Genomic DNA, 20100 nt, shown 5'->3' on the forward strand with positions numbered 1-20100 from the left:
AAAAAAAGTAATTCAAAAAGAAGAAAAGAAAATAAAAAACCCTAAAAACACAGATTATAAAAACTTACCAGATGATGAAAAAAGGAACAAGACAATTCTGCTTCTTCTTCTTCTTGTCTTAATTCTTAAAGCAAAGCAAAGAGCAGCTACAAAAGAAGTTACTGAAACGGATCTCGTAAAAGTGTAAAACCTTCTTCTTCTTCTTCTTCTTGTTTCTCTAGGCTTCACGTTCCCGAAGAAAACAGAACAGAAAAAGGAACAGAGAGAGAGAGAAAGAGATGAAGAAGACAAAGAGAAAGAGAAAGAGAAAGAGTTCTTCTTCTTCTTCTCTTTTTATCTTCCCTTTCCTTTCTTTTTTATTTTAGTTTTTTTTTGGTTTTTTTCTGTTTATCCAATCATAATAATAAACCAGCAGAGATTTATACTATAGTAATTCCCCCCCCCCCCCCNAAAAAAAAAAAAAAGGTTTCGCTCAATTTCAAAATTCTCTTCCTCTCCAAGAAATATAATAACAAACGAGCAAAAAAAAGTTTTGCAAAGGGTGGGAAGCAAAAAACCGTAATTGTGAGAAACTCCGGTGATAATTTCCGGCACACCCTCCAATAGAGAGAGAAACGGAAAGAAAGAGAGAGAGTTTGGTTAAATAAAAATAATAATAATAATAAAATGAATGGGGGGGGGAAGAAAGAAGACAAAAGAGAGAGAGAGAGAGAGGATAAAACTAAAATAAATTGTAGCAGCAGCTACGATGTTTGAGCCCCATGGATATAGAGCGTTACGGTGTGTACCTTTTTTTTATCTCTACCGTTCGATTCGATTATTCATCTTACGATTTCCTTTTCTCCTTTCTTTCCTTTTTTTACTATTATTATTATTATTAAAAAAAGTTTTAAATTTTACATTTTTATTTTACCAACTCGCGACATCAGTCGTTGGATCATCCGGCTTAAGTTTTTTTGGATTACTTATTAGATCCATCCAGGTAATTAAGTTTCTGGTATTATCTAAAGTTTCTTTTAATTAAAGAAAACTAAAAGATAAAAACTTCTTTTTGGATGAGTACACACAGATGTTACAAAAAACATTATCCAAATAAAAACAGATTTTGCGTGGGTAAAAAAAAAAAAAAAAAAAAGGAAACGATTAAAACGCATTTTAACAGCAAATATAATAAATAAAAAGTGGATAAAACTTTGAAGATAACGTTTTTTGTTTTTTTTTTTAAACAAGGAAAATATTTTTAACTACTTTTTTTTTTAAGTCTTTCACGTTCTTTCTCATTCTTGTTTTCCTTTTTTCACGTACTTATTGATACAACGGATCACCAGATTTATTAATTACTTTAAGAAAAAGTACATAAGATTTACTAAATCTTTTTTTTTTTTGGATAGTAATTATTGGTTTAAGATAGCTATAATATTACAAATGTACTTTGTTAAAAGGCTTAAAAAGCTAACAACAAAAAAATCAACATATTATTTTGTGATAAAACATGATGATTAATTTCCTTAATTAGTCATTGAGTAAGACAGATTAGCAATATACAGTATATTTATTTCGCTAATAATTTACAAAAAACATTTTCTGATTAGTCAAATTCATTAAGCCAAGCCGAGTCGAGCTATATATATACAAGAGATAAACTATATAGCCAAAGCTGAAAGCAAGAGAAAGCGAAGTTGTCTTGTCCGAAAGCTTTTTAAATGGCTTAGACGCGGCGTGAAGGATTAGACAAAGTATTATTTTCTTTTTTTTTAATAAGAAAGAAAAGCATTTATTCTTATTAAGACGCTCTTCTCAAGGTTTTTCCACGTGTCATTATTTCAATGGTTGACGTCAACTAAAAACAAAATCCTACGTTTGCTTCGATTCTCTACTCTACTCTACTCTCTCTCTCTCCTATGTTGAACTTGAACTCTCCAAGGCACAAACACATATGGTAGGTGTTCAACTAACATCACATCTACTAATCTAACCTTACCTAACCGGTTCTGAACCAATAACCCGGATATATACCAAACAAACCGGTTCCAGTTGTATCATTCTTAAGCTATCTGATCATCAACCAACATTAACAAATAGGTAATCTTATTATTTTATTTGTGATGATGATACTTAGGCTCTGTCATCTAAAGTTTACTTCACATGTAAACTACGAAGCTACGAAATTTATGTTTGTTGTTCTGTATAATTCTTTTCGTTAGATTTATTTTTATAATTGTATACCATGTATAATATTATATAACTAATGTTTAGAACATATATTAATGATCTTTGTTTTAGATATCTGCTGTGACTCTGGTTTGAATATTGACACTAATCTACTCTACATGCATTAATACATACATGGATACAAGTACTAATAGTTGGAACTTTTCAATTTGGATGTCCCATATATATATAACACTTAATATATACTTTTTGAACTGATATCTACAATTCAATAAATATATCGTCCCTTTTTCGAAATATTCGATCTCGTGTCTATTCTTATGTACTATAGTTTCTTGCAGACATATAAGTCGCAATGTGTACTATATCCTTCCGTTGATCACATGCCAAATTTTACCCAAAATTGTTTATTGCTTTTGTATTTTTCTACAAAAATAAGCATAGAAACAAACTCCTTTTTTTGCTTGCACGCCTTTAGGTACATGTACATATAGCCATATAGGATAAGTTGAAGCGTATGACACGAGTCATATGACACATCAATAACACGACTGTATATATCATACTCATTTGAGAATACGACGAACTTGAAAAAAAGTTATAGATAATGATATAATTTTGTTTACCTTTGGTTAAATTACATAACATATTCTTGGAAGAACAAGGCTGGACACATGAACAAAGCAAAGATAAAATCAAGAGATATTTGGCATTTTAGATACTTTTCAAAACATAATTGTACAAGTAATACAATTACTATTTACAATTAGCAAATTCTACATTTTTACTGTTTTCTAATGTTTACAATACTTTACAGCCCTCGTCAATATTTCATATTTACAACACATGCCATTATTGAGTCTTTGACTTTTTTTTTTGAAATATATGTTCTCTACAATCTTAAAAACAAAAAAGCTGGCTAATTAAAATTTGTTTTCTAAAATTTTAAGGATGTATAAAAATTTATGTTTTTTTTATAATTTGATATGCATTTTGTTTGATGATTTTATTTGATAATGTTGAATATTTTTTACAAATTTTGTATCCGTATACATTATTAAGTGTACAGATGTCTGTACACAGTATTAATTATACAGATGTAATTTGTGTAATTTATTTAATTATTAGGATTTCAGATATTTGTATCACAATGATTTTGTACAAATTACATCTGTACATTTAATAATATGTGTATGTACACTCAATAAGGTGTATAGAATTCTGTACACTAAATAAGGTGTACGAATTCAAAAGATGTATATAATATATTTAAAAATTATTAAATAAAATTCATATCAAATTGTAAAGAAAAAAATATAGATTTTTTTTGTATCTAAGAAGTTTCTAAAAAAGATTATATTAACAATTATTTGAATAATTATGATTGAAGAAAAAAACTTTATTTCTCACCTACACATACATACTCTTTTGGTAATCTTTTCATTCAAGCCTATATCCCACAATCTCTCCTATCTCACACATTTTCTATTACACAACACATATTATTCTAATTTTAAATAGTAAATATATTAGTTTGCTAATTAAGTTTCTAAAATGCACTAATATGCAAACAAACCCTAAAATCAATATGCAAACTAACCAACCGATAATATTAGCACACAAAAAAAAAAAGAGAGAACTAATTTAAGATGTATCATCGAATGATATAATCATCATGATAATATTATAGCACAAAAAAAAAAAAAAAAAAAAAAAAAAACTAATTTAAGATGTATCACTGAATGATATAATAATCATCACTAATTAGTGTTAGTGTGTTGCAATTATGCATTAGTTATTGACTTATTCACATGGTCCATGCGGGTCTCCCATAGAGGTCGTTGTCTCTATAGATTTCCGTCGGTCTACTGATGACGACTCTACTTATTCACTAATCACATTACGCCTGTATATTTAATTCATCAAATACACTTCGTTTGTTTTATTTGTATTAGTAGCCAACATATACTTTGTTTACAATTAGGTACAAAATATCAAAATACAAATATAACAAACTAAGTATGTATATTTTTTGTGCAACATACGTCTTTTGGTCCAATGGTAAGGGAGAATTGGGGAAAGATTAAAAAGAACTAACCTAGGTTTGATTCATCCTGAAAACAAAAATCGTAGTTGTGTGGAAAGTCTGTCAGTTGGGCCTTAGTCCAATTGGTTTACATGGTAGTCAGAAATACATGCAGCCTGACTACCCTTTGACATTAGTCGGAAAACATTACAAATTCGGGACATACATTATGGTGATCCTTCGGAGAGAAATCTACTTTGAAGCACTTTGGTGCGTTTCTACCGAAGCTGACCGGACAGCCGATACGGTTTACAAAAAAAACATAAAAATATTTACAAGTAATTATTAATCAATTAATCTATAATTATGATTACGTACTTAAGCCATTGGCTGGGTAAATAGACCCGTGATGTCTCACATTAAATAGGCCTGGCCCGTTATAACACATAAACCCACTAGTTGTTTTGATTGATATACAGGCATAACATATCGAGTTAAGGTCAGTGCAATAAATGCTCTTAATCTGTGGAAGATAACCTAAATGGTTAGGAGACAAAGTCTACGACCTGACTACCGAGACTTTTTCTTACTTGACCTTTTTTTACTATGTTTTTTGTAGTTAATTGGAGAAAACAAACCCTTTCACTAATTTTGATAGACGAGAAAGTTTATCTAACACTAATAGAACTCTGTTACATGGTGAACTGCAGAAGAGGAACCATAATCAACTGATCGGCTAGTTAACGCTTTGCAATATCAAAATGGCTAATAATTTTCTATTTTTTTCAACAAAAATAATGTAGTTATCAATTCGTTTATACGAGCTCCGTTATGTAAACTGTTTTTTTTAGGATCCTTTAATTTATATAATTAATGACATGAACCCGTTTGGTGACAGAACAAACAAAACAGTGAAACTGAGCAAGTTGTGGAGATATTTTTGTATGTAGTCAGAAGTTTTGGACTAGAGAGAATAAAAGAAGTGGGAGTGACTGTAAATATAAAGCCAGAAGTTTGGACTAAAGATTTTTTTCAATAATTATTTTTTACTGACCATACTGTGTTTCTTGATATTGACTTGACATCAAACAGCTACAATCCAACCCCTTCAATTTTTCCCTCTTACAATTTGATTTTTTTCTTTAAAAAAAATATTCTCGACAATGTAATTTTTAACGCAATAGGGCAATTCTGTCAATTTGAGTGTTTTGACACTAATAAGGGATTAAAAAAAAAGGTCTGGTTTTCTGATATTCAGAGTTACATTAACATTACAAACCCCTACACTCACTTTTTTTTTGGTTAGCACTCGCAGTGACTTAAACAACACGAAACACATGAAACAACAACAAGATTTAGGGTTACAGCTTTATATTTCCTTGAGGGCCTTCAACACATCAAGCATGGTTGGGCGATTAGCTGGCGTTTCTGCAAGACAGAGCACAGCGATCTGAAGCAGACGAAGCATTGAGTGTCTCACAGCCACCGACACAACCAGAGGATCTAGAACATCCACCGCTTTCCCTTTGTTTATCTTTTGAATCACCCAACCAACCAAGTTCCCGCCTTCACTCTCTTTAAAGTCTGGACCAGTAGGCTCTTTCCCTGTGACCAGCTCCAACAAAATCACCCCGAAACTGTACACGTCACCCTTGGTTGTGGCTCTTGCGCTTTGACCGTATTCTGGTGGAATGTACCCAAACGTCCCTGCGATTACTGTGCTCACGTGAGTCTCACACGCGCTGATCAGTCTAGCCAACCCAAAATCTGCAACCTTAGGTTCAAAGTCACCGTCCAACAGGATGTTGCTTGCTTTGATATCCCTGTGTATGATGTGAGGGATAAAGCCATGGTGTAGGAATGCTAGCCCTCTTGCTGCTCCAACTGCGATTTTGAGACGTTTGGACCAGTCTAGTACCTCTAGTATCCCAGTTTGGTTCCTTAACCAGTGGTCCAAGCTCCCATTTACCATGTACTCATACACAAGAAGCTTCTCTTCACTGAAAGAGCAATATCCAAGCAAAGACACCAGATTAGGATGCTTCACTTTCCCTATAGTCTCCATTTCTGCCATGAATTCACGGTTTCCCTGAGTCTTGGCTTCGCTTAGCTTCTTGACCGCTACTGTTTTCCCACCGGGTAAGCAAGCTTTATAAACTGTCCCAAAACCACCGTCTCCTATAATGTTCTTCTTACAGAAGTGATCTGTTCCCTCCACAATATCTCCCAGACTCACCTTGAGAAGTGGCTGCTCGAACATGGCCACATTGATGCTTAATGGTTCTCTTGATCTGCTTCCGCTTAAGAAATAGAGATTTTGATCAACAAAACCTTTTAACCTGCTTTCCTCCATTCCCTCTGGATCATCTCTATGCTTCACTCTCTTTATCATAACCCATTTGCACAGAGAGAAAACAAACACACAGATGATGATCATACCCCCAAGAATGATCCCTGCAAGTCCCCAAGCACTCATCAACTTAGTTCCATCGATCTTGCAATCTGATCCAATCACTCTGCCACACAACTCTTTGTTCCCTGAAAGCAATGCCTTGGAAGGATCCTGGCAAACACCATCTCTGGGCACCTCTCCTCCCAGATGATTCTTGGCTAGATTCAAGAACACCAGATTAGGCAATCCACAGATCTTTGTTGGTATCTCTCCAGATAACCAGTTCTCAGAAGCATCAAAGTACTCAAGCTGCGTAAGGTTACCAAGATCTGAAGGGATTTCTCCAGTGAACCTGTTCTGTTCAATGTAAAGGCCTACAAGTTTGAGCATCTGAGACAGTGCTGATGGAAGCTCACCACTTAGCTTGTTAATACTCAAGTCCATGTGTGTAACCTCTTTCAAGTTCCCAAGAGAAGCAGGAACCGATCCATCCAGCTGGTTCTTGGTCAAGTTTAGCTTCACCAAGCTACCTAAAAGGCCAAAGCTTTCCGGTATATGGCCATTGAGCTGATTATTCGCCAAGTTTAATCCCTGCAACTTAGGAGAGTGGCCCATCTCCTCTGGAATGGAGCCAGTAAGGGCATTTCCAGATACATCCAGAATTGTAAGGTTGGTCAAACGAGAGAGTGAAGCTGGGATTACTCCGGAGAGATGGTTGTTGCTCAGTAAAATCTCCACCACTACAACACAGTCACCAAGCTCTTCTGGTATAGGACCAGTCAATCGGTTGAAGGAGAGATCAAACACCCCATGGTGCTGAAGAAAGCTCAGATCAGGCATGTCAGTCTGGTGGAAATAAGAAGACGGTTTTGATGGAATCGACCCCGAGAGATTGTTGTAAGAGAGAACCAGGCATTGAAGCTGAGCAAGACCAGTAATTCTGTCTGGAATCTGTCCTTGAAGATTGTTGTTGCCAAGATCCAATGTAGTCAAAGAAGTACAGTCACCAAGCTCGTTTGGTATCTTCCCTTGAAGCTTGTTTGAATTCAGATTCAGGACAGACAAAGATGCAAGCTTTCCAATCTCTCTTGGGATTTCACCTTGTAACTGGTTATCACTGAGAACTAGCCGCGTCAGTGAAGCTGCATTGCCAATCTCTGCAGGCAAAGAACCTTGTAGACGGTTATAAGACGCTGAGAACTCCATCAAGTCCGTTGACGTCCACAGACTCGTTGGGATTTCTCCTGTGAAGTTGTTGGAATCCAAGTCAAGTGCCATCAATGGAAGCTTTGAAAGATCCTCAGGTATAGAGCCATTGATCTTGTTATTGGTAAGAACCAACTCTATAAGAGATGAACATCCAAGGAAGACCTCCTCAATTGTTCCTGAAAGAAGATTCCCAGAGAGATCAATCTCCTCCAACGAACCTGAACCACAAAGCTCCCTAGGAATCGAACCAGTTAACAAGTTGCTAGCTAGACTGAGATGCTTTAACATTGGACAATCTTCAATCTGACGAGGGATTTGTCCTGTAAACCGATTGTTAGCCAAGAGAAGTGAGTCCAGTTCCTTCCATTTGCCGNCGTCCACAGACTCGTTGGGATTTCTCCTGTGAAGTTGTTGGAATCCAAGTCAAGTGCCATCAATGGAAGCTTTGAAAGATCCTCAGGTATAGAGCCATTGATCTTGTTATTGGTAAGAACCAACTCTATAAGAGATGAACATCCAAGGAAGACCTCCTCAATTGTTCCTGAAAGAAGATTCCCAGAGAGATCAATCTCCTCCAACGAACCTGAACCACAAAGCTCCTTAGGAATCGAACCAGTTAACAAGTTGCTAGCTAGACTGAGATGCTTTAACATTGGACAATCTTCAATCTCAGGAGGGATTTGTCCTGTAAACCGATTGTTAGCCAAGAGAAGTGAGTCCAGTTCCTTCCATTTGCCGATCCAAGAAGGCAATGAACCCGAAAGCTGATTCCTTTCAGCAGAAAACGTCAACAGAGGAATCTCCGAAAGCTCCAACGGCAAAGAACCAGAGAGAGAATTGAAAGAAAGCATCAGTGTCTTGAGGCTTTTACAATTACCAAGCTCTGATGGGATCATTCCGTTAAGGTCAGCGGAGACAAGATTCAGTATACTCAGATTCTGCAACTCTCCGAATGATTTAGGGATTGAAGACTTGAGTGGGTTGTAAGAAAGGTCGAGCTTTGCCAAGTGTTTCAGCTTCGATATCTCGTTTGGTAACGGCCCTTTGAAGAAGCAAGAAGGCGCAACAAAGTTCTTCAGCAACGAGATGTTACCAATCTCCGGTGGGATTAGACCGGAAAACGAGTTGAGTCCCATGTAAAGATCGGAGAGGTTACTCAATTTCCCAATCTCTGGTGGGATTTTGCCGGAGAGTGAGTTGTTGGAGACGTCGAGTGAAGACAGAGCAGGGAAGCCGAGGAAGAAGGAGGGAGAAAGCGAACCTGAGAAGTGGTTGTCACTTAGGTCAAGGTAGAGGAGCTGAGGTAACTCGCTGAGTTGACTCGGGAGGAGTCCCGTGAGTGAGTTTCCAGAGAGGTCTAGGGTTTGAAGCTGTTTCATTTCCCCAATTTCAGGCGGAATCTTCCCGGAGAAGTGGTTTCTAGCTAGACAAAGCGCTTTAAGATTCTTCAAACTCGAAATCTCCTTCGGAATCTGACCGGAGAGTGAGTTTCCCGAAAGGTCAAGGACGGAGAGAGACGGGAGGGAGAAGAGAGGAGGAAAGAGATGGCCTTTAAGAGACATTGAAGGCAGAGAGAGCGAGTAGACTCTTCCAAACAAACACGTGACGCCTTCCCAATCACAGTGAGACGACGACGAGGGAGACGAAACGTTCCATGAAGAAAGACGAGATGGGTTTTCGAGTGAGAGCTTGAAGGAGATGAGAGAAATCGTTTCTGAGCTTAGATCAACAATGGCGGAACCGGCCGAAACAGAGAAGAAGAGAAAGAGGAACAAGGCGGGAAGAATCGCCATGGTTATAGAAGGAATGAAAGAGACTGTTTTGAGAAAAAAGACTCGATTTTTACAAGAGTTGGGGGGGGGAGAAGATAAATCACGCCATTAAAGAGAAAAGGAAGGGTTTTTTTGTTTAGGCGCGATAAAGATGAAGATGAAGAAGATGAAGAAGATGAAGAGAGAGAGAGAAAGAGAAGCACGAAGCTCACGTGACGTAAGACCATTGTTTTTAAAGTTCGTAACGGCAATTTAATTTTTTTACTTTTTCATACTACAGTTGTTATTAGTATTTTTCAATTTTTTTTTTATGTTTGCGTGAATTGTTAGAGAAAAAATAGAGATTGGTGAAGGATCAGGCATGGTGGGTCAGAGTCAGACTTGAGAGAGAGTACGGCTCGAATCTGCTGAATATCGCAACTACTGTGTACCAGATTAAAGCTGACTGGCTTTTTCTGTAAATATTCAAAAATTGTGTGGTTACATTGTAATTTTTCAAACTATGTTTTGGCTGGTCAATTAATGTGATAGTATATATAAGGAAAAAATATATAAAGAGGCTTCAATTAATAAACCACTTTTATTATCTACTCACTTACACGGCTAGTAGTTTTAGGTTTCTTTTTTTCGTTTTTATGTTTGGGAAATTGTTGCATTTACTTGATAGTAGTATAGTACTGTACTAATAAATAAGTCTTGAATTATCTTAACATTATTGACTGGTTTGTTTTCTCCTTGTTTACATTGCAAAAGAGAAGAAATTTTGGACAGTCAACATTCTTACACACAAATTATGCATGTTTCTTTTAAGTTTTTTTTTCTTTTCATGTAAATTTGTTTTTGGTGTTATGAAAGAAGTGGTTAGAATTAAAATTTTTTTTTTTCTAAATGGTGGTCCAAAAGAATATAAAAGGGGAGAAGAAGAAAGAGTAGCAGAGAGTTCCCACATGTCTTCTTTCCCTTTTGGGTATGTATTAGCTTTTTTCCCCTTTGGGATCTGTTTCCATTTTCTGAACACATTATACAAAATAATACTTAACCTGATTAGATTATTACTCTAATTAAATTTTATTTGTATGTTTTGAACAAAAAAACAATACTTTCATTGTCAAAATACTACTTTTTAGAAGGACATTAAAACACACTTGTACCAATTGTGTGAAAATGGTTGATTAGTAGGTTAGTGGACCACTGAGTTACACATAACTTCCAGTTGATTTATTACTACGGCTTGAACACAAACAGACCACATGGTCAGAAACAAAAAGTGCAGCTGCTATAGAGAATTATATATAGATCATGACATAATACAATAAGTTAATAAATAACTTTAAAAATGTAATTGAAATTAATCTCGTGGAGACGACCTCTGCTACAGATAATGAAAGATTTCCAAGTAGCAAAGCCGAATTTGGGAATGTTCTTGAAATGGGCGCTTTCACTGAAACCAAACCACTTTGGGTCCGATTAAATTGAGTAATACTTTCGTTTTCATTTGATTTTTTTTCTTCTTTCTTTTTTCTCAATTTGATTTAAGAAATAACAAAAGTAATATGAGTATTTAAGTTATGTAGCAGAGGAGAAACGGACGTGGACGGTGGACTTGTGTGGTCAGATTTTTTCTCATACAACAAGAAGTAAGAACAGCTATAGGGAAGCCATTAAGTTTTGTAATTATTATCAGTATTACTCTTTTTATAGTGTTGTTTGACTTTCTTTTTCTTGGGTTGAAAATTATACTTCAACAACAGATGAGTCCAATGATAAAAATACAAAGATTTTGCAAACTGACCCAACTATTATGGTGATAATTACAAATCTTTCCACCATAATTTAATAACTGTAGCATCTCACCAATAATCAAAACAAACCTAAGAAGAAGACTGTGTGGCTCATCCCATTTTTAAAAGTAAGAAATGATTGAGACATAGGTTCTCTCTCTCTCTCTCTCTCTCTCTCTCTGTACATAGAAATAATGTTTATGTGATCAAGTCATGCATTGATCTCGGAGTTGCATTGGTTCTCTCTGCTGCAGCTTCTTCTTCCCCAGAACATGCTTGAACAAGTTGTTGTCTTCCCAAGCCTTTGCCCTTCTTCTATCTTCTCCTGCTCACTTGCTGTTCTTGAAGGAGAAGTTTCGTCGTGTTCTTCGCTATGTCTCTCTGTCCCATGTGTCTCAAAGTTTGGACATGTTCCTTCGTTGCAGGTGCACATTGGAATGTTCACTGAAGGGAATGGGCTACATGTTACAGGACAGAACATATCAGATGAAACCGAGGCTGCCCTGGTCTTACTGCTACGCTGTTCTGTTGTTGGGCATGTTGGTGATGATTGATCTGTTGTGTCTCCCGTGTGAAGCATACACGGTGCACAGAACCCGAGTGAGATTGGTAACTTCATTTCTCTGGTTTGGGAGCTTGGGAGCCGTTTAAACGACACAATCCCGTGTCTACAAAGAGGGCAAGGGATTGACCCCGGTGGGTCAACTGTCACCGAGGGAACATTACTCGAAGAGCAAAGGTATAACGCACATCTCACACATAGCTGATGCTCACAACCTGAAACACAAAACCCCGCAACCTTTTAAAAGACATTATTAATAAACATCTCTAAAAGTGTAATTGACAAAAAAAAATTAAACCGAACCTTCAGCAGCAACTGTGCATGTTCTTTCAAGGCAAACCGCACATATATCGACCTCATCTGCGATGGTTGCAGACTGCAACCCGAACTCTCTGCAAGTAAATAGTCAACAAGAAGAGAAATCACCTGAGTCATATTTGAGGCCAGAGTTTTGTCCTAAACACTTAGATGTTGGTTTCTTTCATTACCTTGCGATGTTGAGTATACTCAAAAGGGGCAATGATAAGTAGTTAGAATGAGGAAACGTTGGAATGACGACATCCGAAATTGGCGAAAGTAACGGTTCTAACCAATGACGACTCCACATGCGTGCTATGTCAATAGGTAGCCACCTACAAACATTTTTTGAAAAGGAGGAAAGTTTTCATTCTAACTACCGTAAAATAACATGAAATAGAACATTAAAAGATTGTGATGGAATAACTTACCCGTTGCAGTTCAATGTCATCTTTCTTGCACCTCTTGCAAGAAGAATCTATTGAGAAACAAAAAATAATGGAGATTCTCATAACTCTTTGTATCCAAAATACCAAAACAAAAGGAATTAAACTTAGTAGTATTGTTCTTACCTGACAACATTTCAGATTCCCACCACAAGCGGCATAGTGCAACGGAGTGCTTCCTGCACCTGAAACAGCAATTAAGAGTTTAAGACCAAGATTGTCATCTTTGGGAGCATTATAAATATAATCCTTTAGTCAGGAAGATAAAAAATGGCGGATAGAGAGCTGAGACCTATCATATCCATAGATGTTCCATAATGAAAAGTCACAGCGGAAACATTCGCTTCGAGATCAAGCAAAAGCTGCACACAGTCAAATAAACCATTCAAGGCAGCCATGTGAAGAGCTGTAATTCCACCATCAGCCGCCTTATTAACAAATTTAGACAATGCGCTGCACCATGAAACAAACTATTATCGTTATAGCTAACTATATAATCAATTAAAAAACCTTGCAAACATAGAAGACCGATTCAAAAACAAAGAACCTTTGCTCGGATTTGTTTTTCGGAGTGACCACTACACCAGACTCGGGAAGAGAGTTAAATTTATCGCTAGGTACAAAGTCAGCCAAGACAAGTCTAATACATCTGGCATGACCATTCACAGCAGCGAAATGAAGCGCTGTTCTTCCAGCTAAATAATCAGCTCTAGTAACCTTGACAAAAGAAAGATTCATAAGACGACATTAAGAGACAAACAAATCGTATAGTTGTCTTTTCAACTAGCTAGTGAGTAAAAAAAACAAACTCACATTGCATCGGAAAAGCAGAAGAGTTTGCACAACTTCCCAATGTCCGTATCTACAAGCTTGCATCAATGCCGTCTGAAAAAACAGATTTAGTAACTAACTTAGCATATTCCTAGCTTTTACAGGATTTCAGTGTAGGACTCGAATTGTTGACCATAGACTTGTGTTAGTAGCTCTAAACTTAGCCAAAGATTTCACATCTCACTATTGATACAAATCTCTAAATCAAATTCTAATCGAAAGAATCGAACTTGAATCCATGAATCTAGGCTGAATCTCGAATACCTGGCCGCAATAATTTCTGGAATTCACATCAGCTCCATTCTCGAGCAACAGCCCGACGATCTAACATCACAACAGATAAAAACGAAAACTTTACATTAAAAAAAAAAAACAAAAGAAGCAATCATCACAAGAAATTGATGAAAAAGAAAGGGGACCTCGTTATGGCCTTTAGCAGCAGCGAAATGCAAAGGAGAATTGAGACCACCGAAAGTAGAATACTTGGCGAGACAAGGGTTACAATCAAGAAGCATCTTCGCTTCCACGAAATCCCCATCTCTCGCCGCCGACACCAATCTCTCGCCGGACGCCGAACACCCAAATGAATTCCCCATTTGTTTTTTGTTTTTTTTTTTTTTGTTTGTCTCTCTCAATCTATCTATCTTCTTTTTCAACAGATGTGAATCAAATCTCTCTTTCTAAAGACTCAAAATTACAATTGGATGTGACGATTAAATTAGGTCAACCGTCGTGGAAAGATACAGAGAAGAAAGAATCTGGGATTTTGATAATTTAAATATATATTGAATTACTGAAACAGCACGCGAATTCTCTTTCTCTCTCTCTCTCTCTCTCTCTCTCTCTCTCTCTAGTTTTGTCTGTAAGGAGACAAAAAAGAAAGACAAGGGAAGATGCAGGCGAAACATAAACCTTAATTTACAATTTTACCCCCTAAATCTCCACTTTCACTTGTCCCACTCATCTCACGTGGCGTCTTTTTGTGATTCATCTTCAAGTTTGGCTTTTCTTCATTTTTTTGTGTTTTGTTTTCGGATTAAATCATAAGGTTTACTTGTTCTTCTTAAACAAACCATATAAAGAAGAAATATGAAGCTAGGTATGTATTAAATTGGTGTCATATAAAGACTGTTTTATATGATCTAGGATATTCGTACCATTTGGATCCATTAACAACATGTGAAAATATATCAAACTGTAATCGAAATGGTCACCATTTATTTGTTATCTTTTAAAAGCTAGGTAAAATACGGTTCATAGAAACAAAGTTCAAATAAAACAACAACAACAACAACAACAAGGAACGTTAGAAGCCTATGAAGCTTTTAGGGGTCGACGTAACGGATATTTTGGACATTTTCTAGAGTATCACCAATCGTATTCCTCATAAACTCCATCACCTTATCTGTATCTGTGAGAATGGTTTGATTGATCTTTACCTGACATGCAGCCGACAAGAAACTTTCTCGTAATCCATTTGGTATTATCGTGAATCCGAACGGCAAAATTTCGACGCCGGAAAAATCTTCACCGTTTATTATAGCTGTAAAACATGGTGCTTCTATGCAAGCGTAGATGATCATTGCTCCTGAGGCCTCATAGTATGTTTCTTGAATCAAATACCATTCTTTAGGACCATTGCACTGCAATATAATTAAGTAAATTATGTTTATAAAACAAATGATTAAAATCCAAACAATATAATTAAATCATATGAAATTAATTAGCTACGTACCTCAATGCAGAAAACAGAAACTTCATTCCCTGGATTAGGACATCTTTTGATACAAATTAATTCTTTCATATCTGTAACAGATGCTAGATGTTCCCATATATATTGTTTTTTCGCACGGTTAATCAATCTAAAAAGGATTTCTTGGGTAACTTGCATTCTAGCCATACCAGTAGCGCTAACAAACCCCCAAGGGATCCGATTCATGTCTCGACTTTCCCTGGTGAACATTCTTATGTTATTAACCGAAAATCCAATTGTACTGAGGGGCTTCCACTTTTGTCTTGTTGTCCCGCAAACTCCGGTACAAAATATGGAAACCATCCATGTAGATAGGTTAAGCAAATTGGTATGACAGATTGGGCCACATACTACACAAGGTCCAGCAGTAAACACATGGTTAGTATGAAACCAAACTAAAATAGTTGAGCAGAAAAAAAAAGAGAAAAAAAAAATCTTGTTTTACTACTTTGAATTTGGTGACCGATTGAAGAAATCGAAATAGACCAAGTGTTGTAGCAATGCCTTTGAAGAGCGGCAAGCCATCTATGTGCACCAAATCTTGAATTTGAACTGAAATTGTTTACGACTTCTTCTTCCTGATAGACCCAATGGTCGAGAACGGTTACCTACATATGATAATCGAATCAAATTATAGCTACCATCACATATATAACTAAACTCGATTGAAACTGAATATACCTTGGAGATACCGTGGGTTATATGCTCGACAAGATATCCAGAAGGAAATCTCATAAAATCGGGGCGTGAATGTCGTGCATATGAGCTAAAATACATAGAGATATCTACGATAACCCATGTATTATTTTCTATACGCATTGAACGCCGAAGAAGTTTCACATTCCGAGTTTGAATTAAAGGAGAGATTTGTTGCATAAAATTCACATTAATCTACAATTATAAAGATTAAAAAAGATCATTAATTGTAAATTCCAGAAATTATTTTAAAAAAAAAAAAGTAAATGTTTTGTACCATTTGAAAGACTCGGTTATGTGATTCCAAAGACACATCTGCGATGATTGATGGGAAGATTTTTTGCCAACTTACCTAATTATACAAACAATATGATAAAGAAAAGAAAAGGAAAATTGTATATTATTATGATTTTATATATATAGCTTGTCACACTTACATGGTTCGTAAGATTTTCCACAAGCAATGAAGCATCAAAGGGGACCATTGCATAAGCTCTTGAGGCCTCATGTACAAACCCAGGTGCGTTTCTGGCATACCAAGGAAAAAAATTAGAGTAGTACTCGTCAAGATTGAGTCTGTCGTTGCATGTCCACATTGGATTCCCTTGCCTCGCAAGAGAAACGACTTCTTTAAGCGACAGTGACGTCATAGCCACCACTGCGTAATGCCATTTCGTCAAAGATACACCAACCACAGGATATAGGTTTATGAACGAATTTAATTTCCTTATAAAACAAGTCAGTGTATCAATCTCTGACCGAAGAAGAGCATTCTCCAACCACAGCTCAGTTTCTTCGGTTGAAACGATGGGTCCACTACAAGATATGCAACTAGATGTATATGGAGTGGACAATGCATGAACCATAGTTTCGTTTTCTCTTCTCAGCAAATCGTTTTGTTGCTGTAGAAAAATCCTCGTTTGATGATGTCGATACATGTTTAACCTTTGAATCTATTATAGTCAGAGGAAGAGAATAAATTAGTCAAACAACAAGTTTTTCCTTTTTTCCTTTCTTACAACCAACAAAATTCTAAAATATGTAAACATCATATTGTTATGTCATTTTGTTCTATCAAAAAATGTAAACATCATATTGTTGTGCTATACGAAGCATCTATAGTAGCCAAGATAAAAAAGCGTAATGCATGAAATTCATTATTTGATTTTGCCTAGCATGGCAAATATCTAATCAGTGGATCATAATAGTTGAGTAAAAATTGTTTGTAACAATCAGAAAACCTTTTGAAAAGATATGAAATTTTAGTCAAAGATTATCAAAAATTGTATATACCTTGATGATTTTACAGAACTCCTCAGAAGATGAATTTGTAGATCTGAATTCTCGGTTAGTTTCTGAGGGATGGAGTTTTCACTGAAACCAGTACATATATATATATATATAAGATAAAGCTAATACACACTAAGTTTGAACGGTTACGGTTCTTATTATCTTTATTAAATGATACCTTCACGAGATTCATATTTTTTAGACTAAACAAAGACAAATGTTCATCAATATTTATGGCGAAACTAGATTCCTTATCAAAATTTTCTTTTTCTATTTAATGATTATTTTAATCTTAAATATATATAAGCGAAGTAATAATAGTATTTTTTTTTTTTTTGTCGGCTATCTATTTTCATTGATTAACCAAACAAGGGCATATTACAAGAGAGATACAATGTGAATTTTCGGAGTCCAATAACCAAAATATAAAGCCCAAACGTAAACCCATACAAATGATACAGCAAAAAGAAGCTAGGTCTAGAGTGGGACACGTGGTAGACACGTGTTAAAGCGCAAAGGTGTGGTGGAACATGACCGACTCAACAGTCAACATCGTCTTTCCACCGAAGCTGAAAATCCGATGACCTGAAAAAATTCCGATGAGAAAATCACTCCTTTTCACCACAAAGTTCCAGTAGATTTCAGCTTTACTCCGAAGTTCACCAAATCCTTTTTGCAGTTTTCTTCTGAGTATGGAGAAACAGAGGCTTTAAAATCTTCAGATCCATTAACTCCGGAAGACGCGAGAAGATGAGATTGTCAAATTAGTTGCAAAACTTCGCTCTCCTAATTTGTTCTTCACCAGCCACGAATTCCACTCATCAGGATTCACAAACCCAAGGAGAAACCATCATCCAAAGCCAATATATGGTATGAGGATTTACTCTCTTCAAGAATGAGATCGAGCAATCAGAAGATCCAGAAACTCTGAATCCACTCCTCAGCTTTTGCCTCTTTTATCGATAAGAGAGGTTTAACGGAATCTGCAAAAGGAGAAAAAAAAAAGAAAAAAAACTAAAAAAGATAGCCACAAAAGCTAAGTACATCTCGCACTTAGGCGAGAAAGGCAAAACCGGACTTAGCCGGAGACAAAAAACCGACGAGAACAATTGCCGGAAAGTATAAAACAGAGCTTTCTCTCTCTGAAAGATTTTAGAGAGAAAAGAGAGAGAAAAGCATTTTAATAATAACTTATTTAATGAGTATATTTTTTATGTTGATAAATAATAGTTAATGTACTAAGACATATAGTATGATTGATTATTGGGAATGCATTTGAAACATCAATTATGTATTAGACAGAAAGGCAAGACGAATCTAGCAATAGAGTTTGGTAGAAGGTCATCCCTTCCGACTTTGTGTCCTTTACACGTCTTCCAAACGATAGCTCTCATCCAACAACGCTGCAAAGGATCAACTACTTCTCAGTGGATCCGGTCACCGCTAATCGGAGAGGCAACAACCATGCTCCCAGCCCTGCAAGAAGCCCACAACCTAGGTGTAACGCCCCGACTGTCATTTATTAATGGGCATATGTCCAATCCCAGTCCATAGACCCATCTTGCTTAATGGGCTTCACGTCCTCTCACTAGGCCCGTGAGCCCATCTTTATCCGACGACCGGTTTGCTATGTTCGGGAGACTTTAAAGACTTGTTACTGTCCCTACAAATCACCACATGATCTTTCCCTGTGTTTTGTCCTCACTCGTACAGTTCTGACAGTCACTTCGCGGAAGGTCACCCATCCTGAGACTACTTTAGCATAAGCACGCTTAACTCATGAGTTCTCTCAGGACCCTTGACCGAAAAGATAAGTGCACTTTGGTGACATAGGTGACCAAATAAATACTTTTAAACCTCTCCGCAAGTCTCTGAAACTGGGGTGTCACAATTCACCCCCACTAACAGATCATAACGTCCTCGTTGCGCACCAAGACCGTCACCCCCTGACGGTGTGAGCCCACTCGACTCCACTCTCGTCTGGTTTCGGCTCTGATACTACTTGTAACGCCTCGACTGCCACCTCTTAATGGATCCCATGTCCAATTCCAGTCCAAGGAAGGGCCTCGCGTCCTCTTACTAGGCCCGTGAGTCACTCTCTATCCGACGGCCGGTTTGCTATGTTCGGGAGGCTTTAAAGACTTGTTACCGTCCCTACACATCACCACATGATCTTTTCTTGTGTTTTGTCTTCACTCGCACAGTTCCGACAGTCACTTCCCGAAAGGTCATCCATCTTGACACTACTCTAGCATAAGCACGCTTAACTCTGGAGTTCTCTCAGGACCCTTGACCGAAAAGATAAGTGTACTTTGGTGATATAGGTGGTCAAATCAATTCTTTTAAACCTCTCCGCAAGTCTCTGAAACCGGGGTATCACACTAGGTTTCCAAAACATTTATGTCGGTTCAGATTATAAACAATTAATTGAAACTCATACAATCGGAGAGTCCGCCTAAGGAGCTTCATGGAATAATCTTTGAAATGCTCAATCTATTCGCTCCTTTCAAGCAAATTAAGTTTTCTTTCGTTGCTCCAAGTTGTAACCGAGATGTTGATGCGTTAGCTAAGCAATCTCTTAAAACTCATGTGTCGGGTCCGGTTTAGATCCCCTTCTAATTGATATCACTTGGTTTGCATAAATAAAAAGACACTTATCCTATCATAAGCTACACATAACTGGTATGGTTATATTCCCTAACTTTAGAGGAATTCTACTCATGTGCAACAGGTTGAGCTGGCTCAGGACTAAAACCGGTGAAGCGAGGACTTTAATTAGGCGCTAAATAGTTATGTTTGCAGTGTATTTAGTTCTTGATTTGTGTCCTTAATTTTGTTTTCAACAGTTTTTTTTTTTTTTTTTTTTTTTTTTG

General features: G+C 36.7%; 4 protein-coding genes across 4 annotated transcripts in view; all 4 read right to left on the reverse strand.

Annotated features, from left to right (window-relative positions):
- The window catches only part of LOC104708373 (protein MEI2-like 4), a 5585-nt gene extending 4898 nt beyond the window's left edge, over positions 1 to 687 (reverse strand). Inside the window, exon 1 of the mRNA XM_010424929.2 lies at positions 69 to 687. The gene's annotated coding sequence lies outside the window, so the exon portion shown is untranslated. The remainder of the gene's footprint in view (positions 1 to 68) is intronic.
- Positions 5424 to 9727, reverse strand: LOC104708374 (leucine-rich repeat receptor protein kinase EMS1). Its single transcript, XM_010424930.2, has 2 exons — positions 8383 to 9727; positions 5424 to 8017 (listed from the first exon to the last, which is right to left on the reverse strand). The coding sequence occupies exons 1-2, from the start codon at positions 9590 to 9592 to the stop codon at positions 5568 to 5570; spliced, it is 3660 nt and encodes a 1219-aa protein (XP_010423232.1). The 5' UTR covers positions 9593 to 9727; the 3' UTR covers positions 5424 to 5567.
- Positions 11333 to 14307, reverse strand: LOC104708375 (E3 ubiquitin-protein ligase XBAT33-like). The gene is made up of 10 exons (XM_010424932.2): positions 13908 to 14307; positions 13753 to 13812; positions 13471 to 13542; positions 13205 to 13374; positions 12950 to 13110; positions 12784 to 12842; positions 12643 to 12689; positions 12403 to 12546; positions 12218 to 12306; positions 11333 to 12129 (listed from the first exon to the last, which is right to left on the reverse strand). The coding sequence occupies exons 1-10, from the start codon at positions 14082 to 14084 to the stop codon at positions 11564 to 11566; spliced, it is 1545 nt and encodes a 514-aa protein (XP_010423234.1). The 5' UTR covers positions 14085 to 14307; the 3' UTR covers positions 11333 to 11563.
- Positions 14687 to 17335, reverse strand: LOC104708376 (homeobox-leucine zipper protein ANTHOCYANINLESS 2-like). Its single transcript, XM_010424933.1, has 7 exons — positions 17231 to 17335; positions 16375 to 16890; positions 16215 to 16289; positions 15923 to 16132; positions 15690 to 15849; positions 15224 to 15591; positions 14687 to 15131 (listed from the first exon to the last, which is right to left on the reverse strand). Exons 2-7 carry the CDS (start codon positions 16873 to 16875, stop codon positions 14814 to 14816), a joined length of 1632 nt encoding a protein of 543 aa, XP_010423235.1. The 5' UTR covers positions 16876 to 16890; positions 17231 to 17335; the 3' UTR covers positions 14687 to 14813.

This window comes from Camelina sativa, chromosome 8 (assembly GCF_000633955.1).
Source record: "Camelina sativa cultivar DH55 chromosome 8, Cs, whole genome shotgun sequence".
Lineage (NCBI taxonomy): Eukaryota > Viridiplantae > Streptophyta > Magnoliopsida > Brassicales > Brassicaceae > Camelina > Camelina sativa.

Bases quoted from the DNA above. Each gene is read 5' to 3' on its own strand.
- LOC104708374 (XM_010424930.2), bottom strand. From the start codon at position 9,592: ATGGCGATTCTTCCCGCCTTGTTCCTCTTTCTCTTCTTCTCTGTTTCG. The intron at 8,018-8,382 runs GTTCGTTGGAGG...TTTGTGGTTCAG, and splicing joins TAAGGAGCTTTGTGGTTCAG to GTTCGTTGGAGGAGATTGAT.
- LOC104708375 (XM_010424932.2), bottom strand. From the start codon at position 14,084: ATGGGGAATTCATTTGGGTGTTCGGCGTCCGGCGAGAGATTGGTGTCG. The intron at 13,111-13,204 runs GTTCTTTGTTTT...TTCATGGTGCAG, and splicing joins AAAAACAAATCCGAGCAAAG to CGCATTGTCTAAATTTGTTA. The intron at 12,547-12,642 runs GTAAGTTATTCC...AAATGTTTGTAG, and splicing joins ATGACATTGAACTGCAACGG to GTGGCTACCTATTGACATAG.
- LOC104708376 (XM_010424933.1), bottom strand. From the start codon at position 16,875: ATGTATCGACATCATCAAACGAGGATTTTTCTACAGCAACAAAACGAT. The intron at 16,133-16,214 runs GTACAAAACATT...TTATAATTGTAG, and splicing joins ATAACCGAGTCTTTCAAATG to ATTAATGTGAATTTTATGCA. The intron at 15,850-15,922 runs GTATATTCAGTT...TATCATATGTAG, and splicing joins TAACCCACGGTATCTCCAAG to GTAACCGTTCTCGACCATTG.